The sequence below is a fragment of the Poecilia reticulata genome, linkage group LG18 (genome assembly GCF_000633615.1).
Source record: "Poecilia reticulata strain Guanapo linkage group LG18, Guppy_female_1.0+MT, whole genome shotgun sequence".
In the NCBI taxonomy this organism is placed as follows: Eukaryota; Metazoa; Chordata; class Actinopteri; order Cyprinodontiformes; family Poeciliidae; genus Poecilia; species Poecilia reticulata.
Genome location: NC_024348.1, coordinates 1,655,497 through 1,676,459, shown reverse-complemented (window position 1 = coordinate 1,676,459; position 20,963 = coordinate 1,655,497). Strand labels below are relative to the sequence as shown.

The 20,963-nt window shown below is 39.9% G+C and overlaps 1 protein-coding gene across 4 annotated transcripts in view; it reads left to right on the top strand.

Annotated features, from left to right (window-relative positions):
• Window positions 1-35: 35 nt before the first annotated feature.
• Window positions 36-20,963, top strand: part of tbc1d14 (TBC1 domain family, member 14) — a 43,835-nt gene continuing 22,907 nt past the window's right edge. The window contains exons 1-4 of one of the 4 annotated variants that reach the window (XM_008435065.2): window positions 36-187; window positions 468-670; window positions 3,455-4,181; window positions 11,111-11,234. In XM_008435065.2, the coding sequence (XP_008433287.1) occupies window positions 622-670; window positions 3,455-4,181; window positions 11,111-11,234 (900 nt within the window). In that variant the 5' untranslated portion in view covers window positions 36-187; window positions 468-621. The other 3 variants (XM_008435067.2, XM_008435068.2, XM_008435069.2) reach the window with 3 other exon arrangements.

The following is a 20,963-nucleotide window of genomic DNA, read 5'->3' as shown; positions in this document are numbered from 1 at the left end:
AGTGGGAAAAAAATTAGTTCGAATAGTATGAATAGCATTTTAACCGGGTGTGCAGGTGACGTAGGTCGATTATTAACGCCTTCAGGTTCAGACAGGTGAATCTATCGACAGCAGACGTTCTTGACTCGATTACACCGCACTCCACGTACAAGTTTGTTTTAAAATGGCGGCGGAAGCGACGAAACAGGTATGATTAAAGAAAAAAAAAAAAACCTTCCACCGTAAAGGTTTAAATGTGCCATTTGTACACTTTATAAAGTAGCGGAAACCGCTTTCATCTCCCGTTTCGATGCTAGCAAAGAAATTAAACTATAAAAGTTGTTCACATTTGTTTCCAGTTGAGGAAGCGCTTTTGAGAGAAGTGAGTTGGCGTCAGCAGCAGCAAGTGCACTCTGAGGAAGAGAGGTGGTGCGACGTGGTGTTTGTGTTTACCGGCCGCTTGTTTTACCTCCCCCCTCCACCTGTAGTGACTTTATGTGACCGCGGATGACCTCCCTCCAGAGCCGTTTGTGTGGAGGAGCCATGGGGGAGATGGTGGAGCCGCAGTAGCCCCAGCATCATCATGGATCTCTCCAAGCGGACGCTACCTGGCATCCACCTGTAGCGTCCACCGGCTGCGGCATGGCAAATCCGAGCCTGGGCCCACAAAAACAGATGGACGGCCGCTCCGGTAAGGCAGTTTGTTCCACTTTAACACGTTTAAATAGCAACACTCCCTGCCATTAGCTGTACCGCCCTCGAGTCTCGGTCCCTTTTTAACATTCGCCAAACTACATGAGAAAAGAGGTTAAACTGAAACGTATATCCCATTTATTGTAAGTAGCGAACTTATCAAGACTTAAAAGGTATCTTTTTGTGTATTAATGAAGTACGTCATTAATTCGGCTTCTGTGTTTAAAACACACGACGCAAATTGGAAAGAGAAAATAAACTTTTTGTTTAGCTTCAACTTTTTAAAATATGTATTTCAGTTCAGTGTAGACCAGCTGTAAAATGACGTGTATCATAATAAAAGCATATTTGAGAGGAAAACAAAAATAACTTTGTATTGGTCAAAAAGTCAGTGTAAAGGCTGAAATTCTGAAACAGATTAACACTTATAAAAAGTCGCGATCCAGCTTTTCAGAATGGCTAAATTTAACTGTTGCTATAAAATTGCTACTTTTACATATTCCCACGGAACATCCAGCACACAGTTTGGGATGCAGGACTTTTTCTCAATAATGAGAATAAATATCACTTGTAATAGATCCTCTATGGTCTATTCCATAAAAAGGTCACATCCTTACCAAAACGGTGGCTTCCTAGCGTAGTCAAAAGCACGAGGTGGAGTACCAATGTCTAACAACTGATGGTGTCCTCCAGGACATGTTACTGTGGAATGTTGTCTCTGCTGCCTGAAAAGTGGACTGCTTGCATGTAATGAGACTGATACAACAGTCTTCAGTCAGAGGCCTCTTCAAATTAGTTGCAAGACTTACAGCTGCTGGAGATTTCTTCCCGCTCACAGCATCACCATCCATTGAAGATACCTGGATGGTATGAGTTATGACATTTAATTCCATTTTCAGATGAATAAAAATCACTTCACCATTTAAAAACAATAAATGATATTTGACAAAAGTGAATTCAGATTATGTTTTTTTTTTTAAGTCAAATGTCTAAATTTGGAATTAAAAATTAGATCAACTTAAATTTTAAATTATAGTAACAGCTAAAAGACGGTTTGTTTGAGTTACCTGAACATTCTGCTAAATCAACCAGTGTTATTAATAGGAATTAAAAATAGGTAATTATCAAGCTAATTCTGGTTTTGAATAGAGCAGCATAATAACCAAGCAATTGTAGCAAAAAATATTGTCTTAGTTGGGTTAAAAAGTTTTTTTTTTTTAAACTTTAATTAAATGCAGAACCTGAAGGCATTGCTTAATATTGTTTCCTCTTTCAGAGGCGCAACACCTAAATGACTTAGCCCATATTCCAGCTTTTGTCATGCTGTCAGTGTAGAGATTAAATGCCTTTGCTGGTTAATTTTGATCCGATGAGTCATGGAGCATGGTTTGTGCATCTATTCAAACGGGCGGTTTTGCGAGTCTGACCGTTCTTAAAACTTTGAAAGCACGACAACACTTCTCCACTTTTGTGTTTGCTAAATTCTTCACTGCATTGGTTCTAAAAGGAGTGGAAACAACCAGTTTCTTGTAGATTACGGACACTGTGGTGCAGGATCAACCTGTCGCATAGTTCCGTTAAAACAATAAAAAAATAGCTTGCAGGACTCGCATGGCAGCCAGCAGATCAGGGCTTTAGAGCTGGGCAGGAATCTGGCTCTGGAACGCGGCTGAACGGTCGACTGGCTACCATGTTGCTGTTAAACGAGTGTTTTCCGTGTTAATGTTTCACTTTGCTCACTCACACACGCCACAAAGCTGCAGTTTAAAGCCTGATGTAGCCCAGCTGGGGCTCTGTTCAGATTACATTCCAGGCTCCAGTTACAGCCTGGTTATTGTGGCATTAAATTTCCTCCTTTTGTATCCTGTGTCTTAGTAAATTTTAAGGAGGCTTTTAATGACTTTGTGTTTTGTCGATCCAATATTTTTCAGTGTACGTTACATTGCTAAGGGTTTTACTGACTGTTTAAAGTTGATTCATGGTTTTATTTACAAGGAACTGATAACTGAATTAAGTCTCATAAAACTGATTTGTGTTGCAGAATGATGCAAGCGTCACTATAACGGCTCCTACATTCTTAGACAAGTGAGAATCAGAATTATTTGCGAGTGTGACCCTCCCAGTTTTTGTTCTCCACCTATTCTGATCCTTCTTGATAACCCACTGCACCCCCAAGTCCTGCAGTGATTCTTATCTTTGAAATGAACTGAAAATAAATCAGTCAAGCTGTTTCTACATTTTAAAGCCCTTTTAAAATCAGAATGCTAAGTGCTTTTTTCCAGCTTTATAAATCATTAAGTAGCTTAGCAATGTATCATTCCAAAGACTGTGTGTATTCACTGGATCGTGACGTGAATGTGCTCCGAGGAAGAACAGTACAAAAAGTACATTTATCTTCGGTGTTTTTGTTTTTTGTCATATATATAAGTCATATTTTTACACCCACATGAGATTTGCGAACAGATTCTGGTAAATGGGTTGAGTACTGAATTCAGTTCTTTGTTACTGTGTTTGCACTTCTTGTGTTGATAAATAAGAGACCTTGGGTGACTCATAAAAATATTGCTTTTTAATGGTGGAAGTGAACAATCATTAAAAATGGCTGATCTTTAAAGATATCTGGAATTATCTACTAGCCCTATATTCAGTAATTCTTTACAAATTGGAAAAAGGTCAAACAGGAAGCCAGAGCTGGTTTCTTCTTCTTAAGTTTTATGTTTAATTAACACATTACAAGCTGAGTTGAAGTGATTTGTAAAACTGTACTTTCTGCTCTATCTAGGGGTATCTGCTGGAGTCGTTGTGAAGAACGGATCTTTGGGCAACGAATCGAGCGCCTCCAACTCGTATGACAAACCCAGCTGTGCTTTAGGCAGCGAGCTGGTCCTGCCCAGCTACAAGCCGTCCTGCTCCTCCACTCCCATCTACTACAGCAGTCCCCAGAAAAACTGCTCCGACTTGGACCCGGACCGCCACAGCTTGACCTCACAGGACTCGGGAATCCCCACTCTGGAGATCAACCCTCCGGACCACGGCCACCATCACCCGGCAGACGCCGCCGAAGACTGTCCCGCCACTTTACCCCTGGACGATAACCTGGCCGACAGCAATGGCATGCACAGGTCCTCCACCTTCCCCCGCAGCGGCTACGACTCCGTTCGACACTTCAGTCCCACCGTCAGGCTGACGGCCGCGTCGGGGCTGAGCGTGGGGGGCGGAGCCCTGAACCGCAGTGACGACATCTCGGTGTGCAGTGTGTCGAGCATGAGCACCGAGCTGTCCGTCTCCAACGAGGACATCCTGGACTTCACTGTCACTTCGGATTCCAGCGCCATTGTAACCCTGGAAACGGATCTTAGTGGCTCGGCCCACTTCTCGGACGTGGCGCTGTCATCGCCACCACCGGGAGATTTCCGGAGTCCCGGGCGAGGGCGTTCGGGGACGGGCGGCATGCAGCTGGACGACGGAAAGCTCAAGAAACTGGGAGCTTTTTCCAATTTGTTCAACAGGCAAGTAAACGCTCACCTGTCACAACAACAGATTTTAAATTGTTCCAGAAATTATTGCGATAAACTATTATTGTCATTTTGAGAAAAAGGCTTATTAATGCAAGTCTGCCCAAAGAGAAAAAAACCCTTGAATTTCTGAAGAAGATTTAATACTGGAACTGGAAAACATTTTAAATGCGCTCAATGAACAAACAAAACGACAGTATGTAAAATGAATTATGAAGTCTCTGTGGGGAAACAGGCAAAGGTGGCAGGTGGTGTTTCTCAAAATGGCAACTTTTCAACGTTTATCGTTGAAACCTTTGATGGAGACAGTTGCCTAAATGAAGATTATTGCTCTCATTTTAATTTGTAATTAATTGCTTATTGTGATAGTCTTAACTGTATCCACCTCCCAATGTCTGTCAAAACATATCACTAAATTGATGCTGTTTTATTGTGAAATTCTCAACCCTTATTAGCGTTCACACACATTTGCCATGTTACATCCACACACCTGGTAGAGACTTGCCACTAAACACCTGCAGCTGTTATTGCAGTGAAACTTGGCTCTAAAAATGCTTTGACAGATTCAAAACATGTAGAAAACCATATGTAAATTATATCTTCCACTTTACTGTGTTTTCTGTTGATCTGTTACAAAACATATTTATGATTGTGGTTGTAAAATGACGCAATGTAGAAATATTAGAGGTACAGATATAATTTTACAACACACCAACTTGCATAGATACAGACGTTTACAGAACTTGTTGCTCATATGTTCACACACAAACCTATTTTTGTTGTTGATAACATCATCATCATCATCACGATGACTACTACTGAAATTGCATTGATGTTTGGCGCTATCTTCTACAGTCACCTTATTTTTTCTTTCTTTTTTTCAACAGTAGTCTGTCCTATATTTGCTAAGGAGAGACATTGAAGTTGTTGCCAACTCTCTTCACACTGAATTGATCACCCCATTCGAAACTTAGGCTTCAAAAAGAGAGCTACAAATATCTATGAGTATACTGGCTAAAAGTGGGGGAAGCAAATAGCCGTCATCATAGTGAAGCAATAGCATGTTCTGTGCTTGAGAGAGCTTGTCGAAGTAGACATTGCTCAAGGTTGTTGTACAAACTTGGCTTGGCCAAGACATGCTCCTAATCCCTCAAGCTACCTTATGTTGGAGTTTACCCAGTCCGTGACCCCGGTGACCCTGACCTTTTGTTCCCCACATGGTGAAACATTTGTAAGTTACTGTCATGCCACCTCGATGAGAAAATGTTCTCAAAGTAGAAACGTTCACAGGACACACACACACCACTTCTTAAAAAAGGAGATCTTAGTTCAGTGAGTCTAGATTTTATAAATAGTTTTTCATGAATATCTAATGAGGCATTTAAATTCTTCACTCAAGTGCACAATTTGAATATAGCAGCTCACTGGTATTCATGGGGGTTAGGAACCATAACATCCTGTGAATAGCTAAAATCCACAAATATGCATTAACAGACAATGGAAATTGTCCTAGCACTACTGGAGAAGCTAACATCCACGTTCTTCTATGCCTCCACTCCTCAGGATGTGAATATAGCTACGGGATTGGCTGCTTTGAAAACACCAGCGGGTAGCTTGTCAAGTAGCATTGCGCCTAGGTATTTTAACTTCCCAATTATCATAGTCTTTAGTATATATTGTATGTAAAATCTGTGAAAAGGTAAATTTTTCTACAATTTGAACCCAATTGGATACTTGGTTTTCTGTTTATGCAACTTTGGACTTTGTGCTTTGGGTAGGATTCACCATGTGATTTCTGCAGTGATGTTCAATCATTGCTTATTTCTTAAAATATTGCAGTGATTTGCAAATTGTTGTTGTTTAAAGTTTGTACTAGCTGGACCGACTCTTAGAAAGCAGAGCGGCTGGTTAATAAATCTTCATATGTTCTTAGCTGTGCTTTATAGTAGCCTTGGAGCTTAACATGATTTTATCCTTGTTAAGTGTTAAAGAAACAAACAAAACTTGTCTTTCACTTCCCCTCACTGCTTTACCACATTACACTTTCTACTGGACCCCTGAAGTTCCTTGAATTTACAGTGACTCACCTGCAGAACCGTTGATTCTGTACCAAGTTATCATTTCTCTATTTCACTTCTGAAGAGATAAATGCAATCAAGCTCTGCAGGGTTTCTGTTATTGATGCAAAGTTTTCAGTGTCCTTTTTTAATAAATTTTTATTTATTTTTTTTTACCTCTTACGTAATAAATTTCAACTAATTTATTACTAAATAGAAGAACTTTGCCACCAGCAACTCCAGTCTTTTTCATAAATTGAATCTTTTGAAACTGCTTCATGTGGATCTAGCAGGTACTTTCACTAAGGGGATTCACGCTGGGAGCTGAAACCTTAAATCAAGGAAATGCTTTTCAGTTCATGTTCTGTTGAAAGTTAACTTTTTGACTTTTTCATTGGTACTCTTATTTATTCTGCAGTGTCATTTACTGTCTTTGTGCTGCAGTCCTTTCAGAATAAGGCACTTCTGGATTTCTAACAAATACCAAACAGCCAAGGACATTGGCTGTTTGTTACTTATTGCTCTTTTCAGTCTCTCATTGAACCAGAGAAAATGTGAGCACAGCAAACTCCAATCTTTCAAGCACACACACTCCATAAACAAATCAAATCTGTTTATGTATAGGATAATGAGTCACATGGCCACCACTCCCTTTGGTCCGCTCCTCTTTTTACGGTTCTGTTATCATTCTTACCTCCGATAGAGAAGTTACTCATTTCCTCCTCCCATTTAGACGAGGCATCTCCGTGAGGAGGCGGGTACGCTCTGGAGGAGTCGGCTCCTGCTCTCATTCTTCTTCAGCAGTCTGAGTCTGTAGGACTTTGCTCAAACTGTGAGATCAGCGGACCTGAATGTTGACCTGAGGCAGAGCTCTTGAGTAGTCTTCTCTGTGAACATTTAGCAATTACATTTGTGACTCTCGGCTTTGATTTGAAGCGAGTGAGCAGGATGGCAACTCCATCCCTTCTTCTGTACATTGACAGGTAGGTGAATGAATGCAACAAGCTTTGCGATGCACAAAAGTTGCCGATTGTTGACTCCTGATTCTGATCAGTTATAAAAGTATGAGATCGCCTGCTAGTTTCTCCTGCATAAGGTCTTTTTAGAGAAGACGACCTGGAACGTTCACATCACTGCAGTCCGACGTGGGAAAAACTTGATGTTCTCTTGCTATCTTGTTCTGGCTTGTTTGGTATTTCCGTAACAACTGAACTCGCTGCCAGCTCAAGAATTTGAGCAATCTTATTCCCAGAAATCAGGGCTGTACACTATCTCTGTCAACCTCTGAAGTTCTTGAGACTTGACAAATCTGAGCACAGATCCAACATACAACCATTTTTTCTGTCGGCCTTTGTAGCCATTCCACTTGAGCGCTCGAGCAAAGCCGCAGCCATTCAGCTGTCACATTGAGGCACATTTGGCCCGGACTGAATGCAAATTGTTGTTCTTGCTTATTGGAGGTTTGGATGGAGTAAACTAAAGCTATACTGAAGAACACACTCTCTGTTATTGTATTTTAGACTATAACTCAAGGCTCTTGGTTTAAAGGTGGCCATTGCCCTTTGACCCATGTTGGGTTGTTATGTCTTGGTTCAAAAGGTTACTCAAGTTCAATGACTGACAGTATCTGTCCTCTCCACCCTGAGGCTAAGAATAGCTCAGTTTCCTGATAGTCCTTATCAGCATTTAAATCAGATTGATAGTTTCATAAACTAGCTTGCTGGCTTGCTTTAGCTGCTGTTCTTTTTGGCTTCTTGCTTACATGGTGTTCTTGCTTCTCTTTGGTGCCAGTGGAACTTCTTGACTTGGCAAATTCAACATCTCACAATGCTGAATTTGTTTTCTGTCTTTTTTAAGAGCACCAACTCGATGTCATAAAAGACAAACATCTTCGAAAGAAGTCACTTTCTGCCATTACCCGACCACAAATAGGACATGTTGATATATCTTTTGGGTCCCTCCTCCCTCATCAAACCTTACTCGGCTACAGAATGAGGAAATGCCTTGAGCTGCTGCTATTAGCTTCATATGCTTTAGTTTAGCTAGAGCAGAGTGGAAAATAGAGCAGTCCGGTGTTGAATGTGTCACTTTGAGGAATGTGGGGTGAAATGTCAGCATCCAACAGTACATATTCGTGTCGAGGCGTCATACCTGACCTTTTACTACATAGATTTGATTGAACGTGAAGTACAACTTGACACTTTGGCTAAAGATGGAATCATTGAAGAGTCAGAACACAAGACAGAAGGGGTCTTGTGTTTATAGGTTGTCAAACTGAAAACTGAAAGTGTCGCCTCTCCCCACTGTTTTCACTTGTGAGATATGGTTGATGTCTGTGTGGCTGGTTTTTAGAAAATACTAGTTGAGGTTGTCTGAACAGCTGCACAGAGTGCTGTATTGGAAAGCGCTAAATCCACTTCCTCTCAGCCACTCTTCTACTTTTCAGTTAATGTTGCTATTTGCTGTGAGCTCCAAAGAATAACAGTTTGTAGTTTTCTCTTTATTTTTATTTATCTCATTGTTAAAGCTCTATTAGACCGTCTTTGACTCATAACTGTTTACAGCCAATTCAGATTTCTGTCTAAGAACTGTTTTATGTTCTAGGCTTTACAATTATTTCAAGACAAAATGTTTAGTTCTCATGTTAGCCTAGCTATAGCATCCTATAGTAATAATAGGGACAGTTAGCATTGCCAGAACAGCCATCGTAGATTCTCACCGTAACTCTGTAACTGTTTGCTGTTGCAATACTGCACACAAGTAAAGGCCAGCTTGTATGTAATATTTTGTTCTTGTACAATTTTCTTTCAAGTAATGGTATATTAGCACATTATGTACATAATGTTCTAGTGATCTTTCATGATGTCACTTCAATGGTTCTGCAGGTGGGTATTATGGTCTGTATTACACTGTCAGTATCAGTGTAATATTTACAACTTCAGTGTAATATTTGTAGGTTTAATCCCCTTTTAATTCTTATTACAAGAGACTACAAAAGAAAGTGCCGGAAATCCACTTCTGCACTGACGTTCCTTTAGGATTTTCAGTCATTGGCTGAAAATTATTTGGCATATCTTTTTTTTTATTATTATTATTATTTGACATCAAGCGACTGAGATATGTAATTACATTAGAATGCACAATATACCTGCATTAATGTTCTTGCTGACCATTGTTTGTCATTCTTTTAACATACTGATATTGGTCTGATAAGCACCGACGTTTATAAGCTGTGAAAGGGTTAAAGAGTGATTGGTTATTAGCAGTGTTAATATCATACATTTTTGAAATGTTCATTTGAGTACATCCCTAATTTGCAGTTAAGCAATGAGAAACTCGAGTAGCCCTGAATAGAGTTGTATTATTTGTTTGGCAACTTCAAACTACTTTTATTGTTGTACCATAACATTCTTATAATACTCAGTCGTAAACATTTTTATCAGCTTCTGAAAGCTCAGACCTTGAACTGCTTGTGGCATAAACCAAACACTTCCTTATGTTTTCCTGGTTTGGTCGGTTATCACCTGTTAATGTGAACCAGCTGCCATCTGATCAAGCTCTCCAAATGAGATTTGCAGCGCAAATAAACCACCATTATTAGGAGCCTCTAACATTACAAGCCATTATTTCTCCTGTCAGATTACATCAAGTCTATATTTGACCATACTTAGAGTCTGTTGAGGCTTTTAATTGAACTGCCCCTGCAGCAGCTGCTGCTTATCTGCCTATAGATGATGGGATTAGTGAGCTAAATGGTGCAGTGAACCCAGGCTGGAAACAGAACCTCTGCCTTCCAGCTGCACATGCAGTGGTTTAATACTTACTAGTTTTGCATCAAGTGCAGTTTTTTATGAGGTCTGGCTCTCAAATATGAATAAAATGCTTAGAGCGTTGCTGTCGAGACTACTAAATTAACCAAACTAAAATGCAATCGCTGGATAAGATGTGCATAGATCTGGATTAGGTGGAAATAAATCGTATCACAACATGGACTATTTTATATCATAACAATATATATCACGATATACCACAACTAACTAAGCTTTAAGTTATTCCCTGAAAAATCTGACACAATATCATTGCTTACTTTTTTACAACTTTATTTTGAAGTCAACTGTCACAAATGGGGAAAATATATTTTAGTGTGTGTGCTCTGGAAAGAAATGGAGAGACCGCTGCACTGAACCTGACTGAAAACCTCCTGGTTATTCCTCCAAATATTGATTTCTGAACTCTTCCTGAGCTAAAACATTAGTACTGTTGTTTCTAAATGCATATGAACTCGTTTTCTTTGCATTATTTGATTTCTGAAAGCACTGCACCTTTTTAGTTATTTTGATAATTTCTCATTTTCTACAAATACAAAATTTTTGTTTTGAATTTCTTAGACATGTCAGTAATTCACAGAATAAAAGAACATTAATTTTGCACAAACATATATCTTTAAAAATATAGATATATTTTTATAGATATAAAAAGTAAAATCAGAGAAACTGATAATTCTAAGTGGTCTCTTTATTTTCTCCAGAGCTGTATATATATTGATAAATGCTCCTTAAAAACAGAGAGAAATGATTAGTCACTTTTTAGAGTAATAGGTTCAATAAGCTTTTTACTATTACAGTCTGAAAAATATATTTCTTCTAATACTTGGAAGAAATGTATACATATTGTCTGATCACCAAAATTTATAAAAAAAAGTCGAGATCTATCAGTCAGCTGGTTGATTATCTTCTATTCAGCTAACGCTAACTCCGCATGTTTGTCCAGAGACAAGTCTAGTGATATGATGAACATCATTAGCAAAGTATGTCTGACTTTTCTTCTCCAGTCTAATTCTCTTTCTCAATCCCTGCCTTCTCTCAGGAACCTGTTTGCCAAGAAAGTGAAGGACAGTAATCCTGTGGAGCAGAAAGATCCGGGTTGGAAGCTGTTTGGGAAGATCCCGCCCCGGGAAGGCCCCCTAAAGGACCCCAAGAAAATCCAAAAGGTAGGAGCAAAAGCTTCAGTGATCTCATGACTCTAAAGCAGTGGTTCTTAACCTTTTTTGAGGTACCGAACCCACCAGTTTCAAATGCGCATTCACTGAACCCTTCTGTAGTGATAAATAAAATATAATTTTTCCCTCCCAAATTTAAGGCATAGGGGTGACCCAACTAGACCCTAGTTGGGTCACCCCATGGTCACTAAGTCTTCTTAAAAGGTAAAGTCTCTGAGAACAGTTCTTCAAAATATAGTCAGTGTTTTCAGCACAGTTGAGCTGACTGTCCAGGAACGACCCAAGGTATTTAAAATTTGCCACAGTTTCAACAGGTTGGCCATCGAGAGAAACTTTAATCACTCTAAGGTCTTGTTTAGGTCATTTAATTAGCTCTGTGAGCTGGCTCAGTGAAACTGTGATCTTTGCTGAAGTAAATAAAGTTCAAATCCATGCTGAGAGTGGAGCTCCTTTTATCAGTGCTCCTCCTTAGCAATGATTGGCTAAGCAATGTAACGTGATCCTCTGCAAGCAAGTGATGGCAAAGCGGGGCGTCATCACGACTTTACACAAGTGTGTCTTTACCTCCGCGGCAGAGGCTCCGCCGAACCCCTGAGACCGACTCATCGAACCCCTGGGGTTCGATCGAACCCAGGTTAAGAACCACTGCTCTAAAGCAAGAAAGGCTTCATAACATTAGAGACGGTACATCTCTAAAGCAGTAATGCCACATCGGTCTGAAAGTTTTAGATGACCCAACAATCAAATGTTTCTGCCATATAAATACTTTTCATATGGCAGAAAGGTATTCAACTCCATATAAAAACCTTCCATCTCTGTAATATATTCTGTCATCCTTGGAGAGGAAATCCCTTCCACAATCCAACAATAGATTGTTTGCTTACTGGTTATTTGCTTTGCTCCCTGTTTGCTTAAGCCTTTCAAAGAGAACATGACCTTCCTGACTTTGCCAGAAAAGAAGGGCTTCTAAGGAATCCGTTTCAAGGAAGAGTAAATTAATACATCTTCATTTTACAACAGAGTCCTGACAAACTTTCAACAAAGCCATTGATTTATTATTATATGTCCTCTGTGTGTGTTCTATGAATTAGATTTCCCAGGTCCTTGCAGTCAGCTGTGGTTTAGGCTGAGCTCCAACACTGTAGTAATGTATCGACGTAAACCAGCAGCAGTGGTTCATCCTTCCATATTGACTGAACTAGCTTGTGGGCTGTAGCTTGAATAAAATCCCACAGCTGACTGATAAATCAGTTACATATTAACCCTTTGGACTTTAAATGGAGCCTAATAATGAAGAAGTCGCGTCTCTGAGTGAAATGAGCATGGCGTTCTGAGCAGAAACACCCTCATCGGTATCACTGGGGCTTGACGGCTAATTTTAGGAAGCCACGTGCTGGAGAGCAAACGACCAACCCACTGTTTGTTTTGACGGTTCATAGAAAACTGCAGAGTGTTGGACCAGTTAGTCCAGGTTTCACTGACACAGGAGAATAGAATAGAATTTAAATACTTTATTCATCCCAGACAGGAAATTACTGCGCTGTTGCAGCATACACATACACACAGATCAAGTTACCAATAAAAATAAAAAATAAAAATAGAAATAAATAAATAAAATAAAATATAAAAATGCTATAAAATGTAGAATGTAAGATGGAAGCATGCAGTCAGGGGGTTATGCGAGAGATTTATGTTTGGTATGTAGATCAACTTGTCGTCATGCAGACTGAAATTAAGTTCAAGTACTCATGAGGCACAAATATTAGATTTTTAAAGAAAATGCAAAAACTAATTTCACAATTTTTTGTGTGCAACATGCTTAATTAACTAGACATGGAATCCTTTAATGAAAGAAACAAAGTAGTCTGATTTTGGTAGAAAATTGTTGTGTAATTATTGTTTTTGAAATATAAAATGGGCCTCAGACTTGAGCTCAAACTTGGGTCAGTTGTTCTTAAGAAGAACCAACTTTCGATCACTTTCTCAAAACATTCTTGAGCAGTTTATCCACTGTTTGTACCCGTCTAGGAATTTCGTACCATTGTAGTCAGGAAAACCATACAAAATCACTTAAAGGGCCACAAATGGTCTGACTTCAGGCTGCGTTCACACTACAGCCTGAAGTGACCCAATTCCGATTTTTTTATTTTTTTTGACTAGCAACCTGTATCTGATCTTTACATGACAGTCTGAACAACACGGGACAGATTCTTTTAGAATGCAACCCAGGCCACTTCAGTATCCGACTCAAATGTAACCTAGCTTCCATCCCACCTGAACGTCACTGGTACTCGACAAATGTCCTTATCCTGCATCCTGATACACACAAACGGGAAGAAAAACAACAACCATGGCAGACTGTAATGAGGATTAAGTTGTTAAAGTGCTGGCTTCGGTCGGAAAACTACTTTAAAATTGTAAGATATGCTACATTGTTGGCATCCATGTTTATGTCTGCAAACACAGAGCACTTCTTATTCTTGGTAGTTGGCAAAACACCGAGTACTCTCTCTATGTGACGTTATTGCGCCTTCTACTGCGCATGCGGGACACTTTCAGGTCGTAACTGGAGAACACATACAGGTCGTATATATTTGGATGTGCGAACGGCCACGACAAAAAACTCTGATTTGACAAAAAATTGTAATCGGGTCACTTCAGGCTGCAGTGTGAATGCAGCCTTATTCATCGGAAGTTAGTGTTCTGTCGAGACGCTAGAGTAGAGGTGCAAATATACTAAATCAAACATCTTCCACAACATTTAGAAATTATGAAAGAAGTGTGTGTGACTGGAGCTCATCACAATCCCAGCACTCTTGGCTCTGACAGTGGGCGCTTCACAAAACTTACTTGTTTGTTCTTTTTTTTTTTTTCTTAGCTTCCTTCGTCTTATGATCTTGTGACATACTGTTGGCTCCCATTCGCTGAACAACTTTAAAGATCGATCCATAGACGGCGACATTCATTCTTACTTCCATAAACAGAGCACTGCTGTGTGACATCTACGCTCTTCTTCTGCGCATGCAGGTCGCCTTGGGGTTGTTAACCGTTCACGCAGAAGTCTGATTGCAATCGCATTTTGGTAGTATGAAAGACCTGGTTAAAAAAAAAAACTGATTTCAGCAAAAGTTGCAATTAAGCATCTAGACTGGCTGTGAACACAGCCAAAGACATGTTGTTTGCAATGCAACTTGGCCACTTAGCTCTGTTGTCTCATGTTAGAAAGAAGAAAAAATGTAGTTGTCAGATTAGACTGGTTGAGCCTGTCTACTTCAGAATCAGCTGATTCCAGTCACCAGCTGAGTTATTGTTTCATCTCTGTTTGTAATGCAGCATATACTACTAGTGCCAGCGCTCTGTTGTATTTATTTTCACTCCGTTCCAAGTTCCTTTGAGGTGTTACTGAAAGCTTCTCATCCTGTTGGGAGGCTGAACTGCCTCTGTATAATCTCCTGCTGCTAATCACATGGGAAATGGTCTCAGGCCTGTTTAAAGCGCAGCTCTTGACAAGTAAAATGCACCAAAGAAACGGATTAGTGTGTAATTAAGGGGGTGAAGAACCACTTATTTTGCTTTCTTTTGTTCTCTGGGTGACACCAGAGGCGGAACAATCGCTGTTTAATTCAGTCCTGGCTGAAAAGCTCAGTTGCATCTTTAAAGATCGATCCAATGCCTTACCAAGACATCCCTTTGACTTTTTAACATGAAGTCATGTTACAGGAAAGGCTGGGCAATATAACTGAAAAATAAAATCAGATTTTTTTTTTCTTTCATACCAAATTCAATTTCCATTTTTATTTTTTTTCTCTAAAAATAAAATACAAATTACAAATAATATCTTCAAAGACTGCCTTTTAACACGTCTCATATTACTTTTTAATCATTTACAGTGGCCTGTATGGGTGTAAACATATGGTCATGTGAACACTGACACATGTGCTTCCTATCTTATGTCTGGTTGTAACCCTACACTCCACTGCAAGATTGGTTAATGCTGCTCAGATTTCAGGCTTCTGTCCTGCAACTCCGGCTGTTTTAAAGATGAACTCATTGCTCTGTGTTTAATGCCAAAACTCTAATTCAACAACTATGAACAACTCTGTTCTTTTTACTAGCCATATTTTGTCTCACACCAAGTGAAAATATCCCACAATGGTTTTGTCTTTAAAGGGGCAGTATCATGTGAAATCAACTTTTGAGCTTTCCATCATATTGTAATTTTATTCCCTCATCAAAAACGTATCTGGAGTGTTGGCTTCATTTGTTCATGAATGTTTGAGAAATATCTTGAATCTCCATGGCAACCATTCAGCTGTGCGAAACCCCTGGATGGACCTAACTCCACCTCCTCGGATGAAGCTCCTCCTCTGAGCTTCAAAGTTTCCGCTTCACAGAGCATCACCCCCCCAACCCCTCCCACCAGTCAGCTCCTTCAGACTAGCCAGAAGCAATTAGCAAACACCTGGTGGAACACATGCTGAGCTCATTATTGGAGACACTCGTCAGTGGGATGCTGGTAAAAACATTGCTAAAGGACTAATGGTGATGTTGTGATGACTTCCTGAAGGAGAAGTTTCAGAAAGAGTAGGAGTTTCTTAAAGAGACAGAGGCCCAATTTAAATCTGGAAATAAAATGTCTTTTAAGTCACTTTATTGTGCTATAAAATGGCACATTAACAGATGACGTTGCCCCTTTAAAACATAAAATAACACATTTGAAGGAAATGTTCTTGTTCTCTGCTTGAGAACAAGAAGAATGAGGACAATGTTTTTAGGACAGCAGATAAGGAGACTGCCGGTGCTCAGTCGGCCTCAACCGGACTGGGAGAGCCGAGGTGAAACCCGATCCGTTACTCTGGGCTTGATTAGCTGGACTGCCAGAGATGAGACGAGCGCAGAGCCTTTCGTTGCAGACACGCAGCCCAAGGGCGCAAGGCAGGGCTGATTCTGCTGACACACACACAGCAGCCGAAGACCTGATGCAGAGTGGATCAGTGTAGCGTCACTGCTCAAAGAGAGAGAGAGAGAGAGAGAGGGAGTGGGGGGGGGTGTTGAGTGGATCATAGGGTGTCATGCTCCTGCTGCTGCATCCTTTGCAATGCGGGGTGTGTCCCTCCATCGGCAGCCTGCCTGTCCCTCTGCCCCGGGTGTCCTGTTACCAGGAGTGAGCCCTGCCGAGCAACTGTGATGCTACGCTAGGCTACCGGAGAACTGTCCATCTGCAAGGAACCACAGCGTTCATGGTGAGTGAAGTAGCTGCTGAGCTTTTCTTTTTTTCTGACCCCCACCGAGCGACCGTCTCCTTGTCTGGCTAAATCAGAGGACATCGGTTAGCTGCAACATAAAAGAGACTGTACAGAAGGAGGATGGCTCCGGTTTCACATAATAGCCTCGCCGCTTTGTGTGAGCAGAAGGTGATGATGATAACTTCTCCGTTTCAAGATGGATAAAGATGTGTAGCGTTGACGGAGTGATGAGCTTTTTCATCCTGACACGAAGCTTTCAGCTGCACATCAAAAGCACGTGCAGCAGGGTTCCACCGCCAGCTCTTTTCTCTTTGAAGCACTCGTAGGATTTCCTCCTGCAATTAAAGATGCAGCTCATTTAACTGTTGATTCCATGACTGTTTAATTCCTCTTTCCAGTCAATGTTTGGATGAAATGGACTGCAGGAAATCCCCGTGTTTATGCCACTGGTTGTACAGCCGTCCATTGAGATTCTCTGAGATCTCTTCCTGGTTTGCTGAAATCATTGCACCCCTGATCGTAAACTCATTCAGTGGAAACTGTAATTCAGAAGGGGGTAAAATAGATTGTATGGAAATGAAATCATTGTTAAATAATTGTTTTGGATCAATTTTTTTTTAAAAAGAGCTTGAATCTCCTCTTAAAATGACAAATTCAGAGAAAACTGCTACTTTTGATCAACATTATAGTTCTGAAACGCAAAAATCTCTTCAGTTAATGCACCATATTAAATTCTACCAAGCCAGGCCAATTAACAATTAATGTGCAGGTTGTTACTGTGGGATGCAGACTTCACTATTTTTCACAATTTAATGACATGTTTATAGAGATGAAGTGAGGGGAATCACAACTATTCAAAAGGAAAGTTCTTTCTGTGGAGACATGCCTGCTGCTCAGCATTTAGTATCTGACTTTTTTATGCTCAGAGATGAGCAATCTGATGCGAGACATCAATTTGTTTATGCTTTAGAGATGTTTATTCAAATTAATGGAGAAAATTGACCTTAAGGCAGAAAGGCTACAAAGAAATATTTTAATCACTAATGTAATTCTTATAGAAAAATCCCATTTGGCTAAAATGTGTACCAAATGTCAAAGATTTAAAAAAAAATTGAAAATGACCTGCTAAACCATCATTGGTATCTCTATAAATGGGGGTAAAATTTGTAAATCAGAGAAAGTTGGGCAACTACAATAATGATTTAAGTTTACTTCAAGTAATAAGAAAATGGTTCTGGCACTTCACACTTGATGCAGATGAGTTCACCCAGACCTCAGAGCAGCTTATGAAACAAATATTAACGCCCGATTTTCAAGACAATACAAACCACATTCTCCACATGCTACAAAAGCACGACTTGGGTGCGCATACTGGTTTGGCCTCTTTAAGTTTGACTTGTCCCCCATGGCAAATGTTTTTAAATGGATGTTTATCTCTCTCTTTTATATTTGTTGGTCACCTGAGTGTGTGCACTCCAGAAACCCTCATACTCTCACCGCTGAGTAATCCATGCAGAAAATCTTTACCATGATGATGATGTGCGATGCGCTGCCGTCTGGTTGCTTTGGCTTGGACCTCTAATTTTATTACTGTTATCTATTTCAATGTATATTTGTCAGTATTTTAGTCATGCAAAAAATAAAAAAAATAAATAAAAAATAGAATTTATAAGTGAAAAGAACATGAACAGTCTTCACCCACTTCAAAATAAGAGCATGAATATAAATGTGCAACTACTTAAAGATTAATAACTAAAACTTCAACACAGATGTTGAACTTTATTCAACTTGAAAGTTTACAAAGCAGCTGAGTAAAGTAGCTCTTTAGCATCTAAGTAGGGGAAGCTAAAAAAATTAGTTTTGCCGTTAACGCATCCACTACTGAAATTGACCATAATGAAGACAAAGACAAGTACTTTTATGTATTTGGTTGCAAAGTCCTGTGAATAAATCCAGCATACCCTCAAACACGGGTTAATTGTAGCATTAGATTTGGTGTGCTATTGATTTGTATTTTTTTCTATTTTCTCACTTAAAAGTAATCACCAAAAATCTATTGCAAACTCGCGGTCAATTTCTGACTCAAAGGGTTCATGATGAAGCAATGCTGTGCTTCTGAGTGTCAGGACAGACTTTTAAAGGGAGAGTTCACTTTCTGTTCTCAAACAGATCAATAGCTGCTGATTCCAAACTGTATGAATAACAACGGTAATGGACCACATCCCAGTGTATCTCGGCACGCAGATGATCTCGGTTCATTCTCTCTGACTACATTAGTTGTAAAAAATTTGCTGAATTAGTAACTCCCTCTGATTCAACACTCCAGTCAGCAACTAAATGCTGTTTGACATGTTTATGTTCTACATCCGAGGATAACTGAATCCGTTACAAAGTCATGTCATTATTTTCATCTTTTTGCTTTAATCCATCTGGTAAACAGCACTGCTGCCCAGGAGTGTCACATGTTTGGATGAATTAGTCACTGAGTTTCTTCAGATTTCAAACAGACATTTAAAATTTTTTAAAGTATTTTTTTTGTAAAGAGTGAAGTAAAAAATATACTACATTGTAATTGATCAGAGCTCGTTCACAGCTTAGTACTTCTCACCCATTTAGTAATGGTATAAATTACTACCCACAATTTAAAAACACGGTTTCAAAATCACCAAAATGTTCCTTTATACATTTCTTTTAGAGCAGGGTTGCCCAAAGTCAGTCCTCGAGGGCCGGCATTCTGCGTGTTTTACACGTATTTTGTTACACGTATTTTGCACGTGTAACTTTGCAAAATACACATGCACGTCTGTTGCTAATGTTAGCAGTAGTATAAAAATTTGGTCCTTTTGTTTTTAATTTGAAGTACTTAACTGTTATTTTTTTTTGTTTTAAACGTTTGTGTGGATACTTTTGACACTTGTTAGTTTTAATCAAGGTTCTCATGCCGTCAGAATTTCATACCAGCTCATGCCGAGTTTAGCTCAGTTCCATTTGTAAAGAGTCATATTTACGATTGCGTATTTACTCAAGTAATATTTAGAGGCATCATAGGCAGATAGAAAAATAAAAAGTAAATTTCCGCCAGAAAAATTTCAATACTCTGAATTTTTTGTGTTTCAAGAGTCATATTTGCTCAAAAAGTTCAAAAGTTTTTTCCCCTTCAAATTTCTGAGATCTCAAAATTTTAGTTTTTTCCAGCAAATTTTCAACTTTTCAAACACAGAAATGTTCTTCTAGAAAATGTCTTAGTTTTTTGCTGGAGAATTACATATTTTATATTAGCAGCTCATCATTTTATTTATACATGTAGCAGGTGGAAATTGCCAGTTGGCTGAACGATGTTTGTTTTTACCACTGGCTCTGCTCTGGTACCAACCCATATAAGCCAGCAGAATCCCTCAGTCATCCCCTGTATTGTTCTTTTTTATTATTATCTTAATTTGAGTTGGCATTAAAAAGTCTTAAATTTGTCTTATTGAAACCTGCAGACACCCTGTGCAAATGATCACGCTGGTAGTATTTCTCCATCTATCTGAGTCTCTGTTTTTAATTTACTCAGAAGGATGATGTAGTTTTGCTATTTAAACTTGGAAACCTTCCTGTAGTTCCTGCCTGCTAAACCAAATGAAGCCTAGTGACCTGTTTAGTGTGTTCTGCTAGCTAGCCTCAGGCAGATTCCACTTAATGGTGTCATGAAACCAGGAGGCGTGTCGCTGCTGTAGCCTTTAATCTGACAGTATACATTATTTAGTGAGGAGGCTGAGTTTCCATGACGATTTGATGCCAAAGAAACAATATATGGCAACGCCTAAGGAAGTACAATACCAGAAATACTTTTATGTGATGTTAACTCTTGCCTACGTTGTGTGGCAGCAGGTTATGATGACAGCAGACTAGTTATAAATGTGTCTACTTGTAGGGTGAAGAATTTAGCTGTAAAGGCTATTAGCTGGCCGCTTTAACACCAGTCAGTCAGTCAGTCAGTCGGTCAGTCATTGCAGCCAGGCACTCGGAAGCTCTTTCATCACTTTCCGGAAACTGGAGACCTCCGTTGAAGGGCAGCATGACAAAGCATGTTGCCGTGGCGCCAGGTTATCACGGGATACGGTTGCTGTTCCAGAGGAGAGCTGCTGCGCATGGAGCCAAGCTGTGTGAGAAACGCACGCACACACACAGAGAGAGAGTTCTGCTTTCCAGTGTTTCATCTGAAACCAAAGCCAGTGGCTCACTGCCAGGTTCTCTGCTGTGAGATAAACAGCTGGCTAATAATGCAGACTGTGACGGCCCTGGGCCTTGTAGGCTGGTCTTGTTGTCCCTCTTTGTGCTCCTCCCATTTGCAGGTGTGCCTGATCGGGTGATTGGAGTGCAGGATACTTAAAGCTGGCTGTCTCCGTCTTTCAGCGGCGCTGGGTGGCTCGTAGCTGGTCGTTGGTCACTGGTCGTTGGTGGTTTGTCGCCTGTGGCCCTCAGCGTCCAT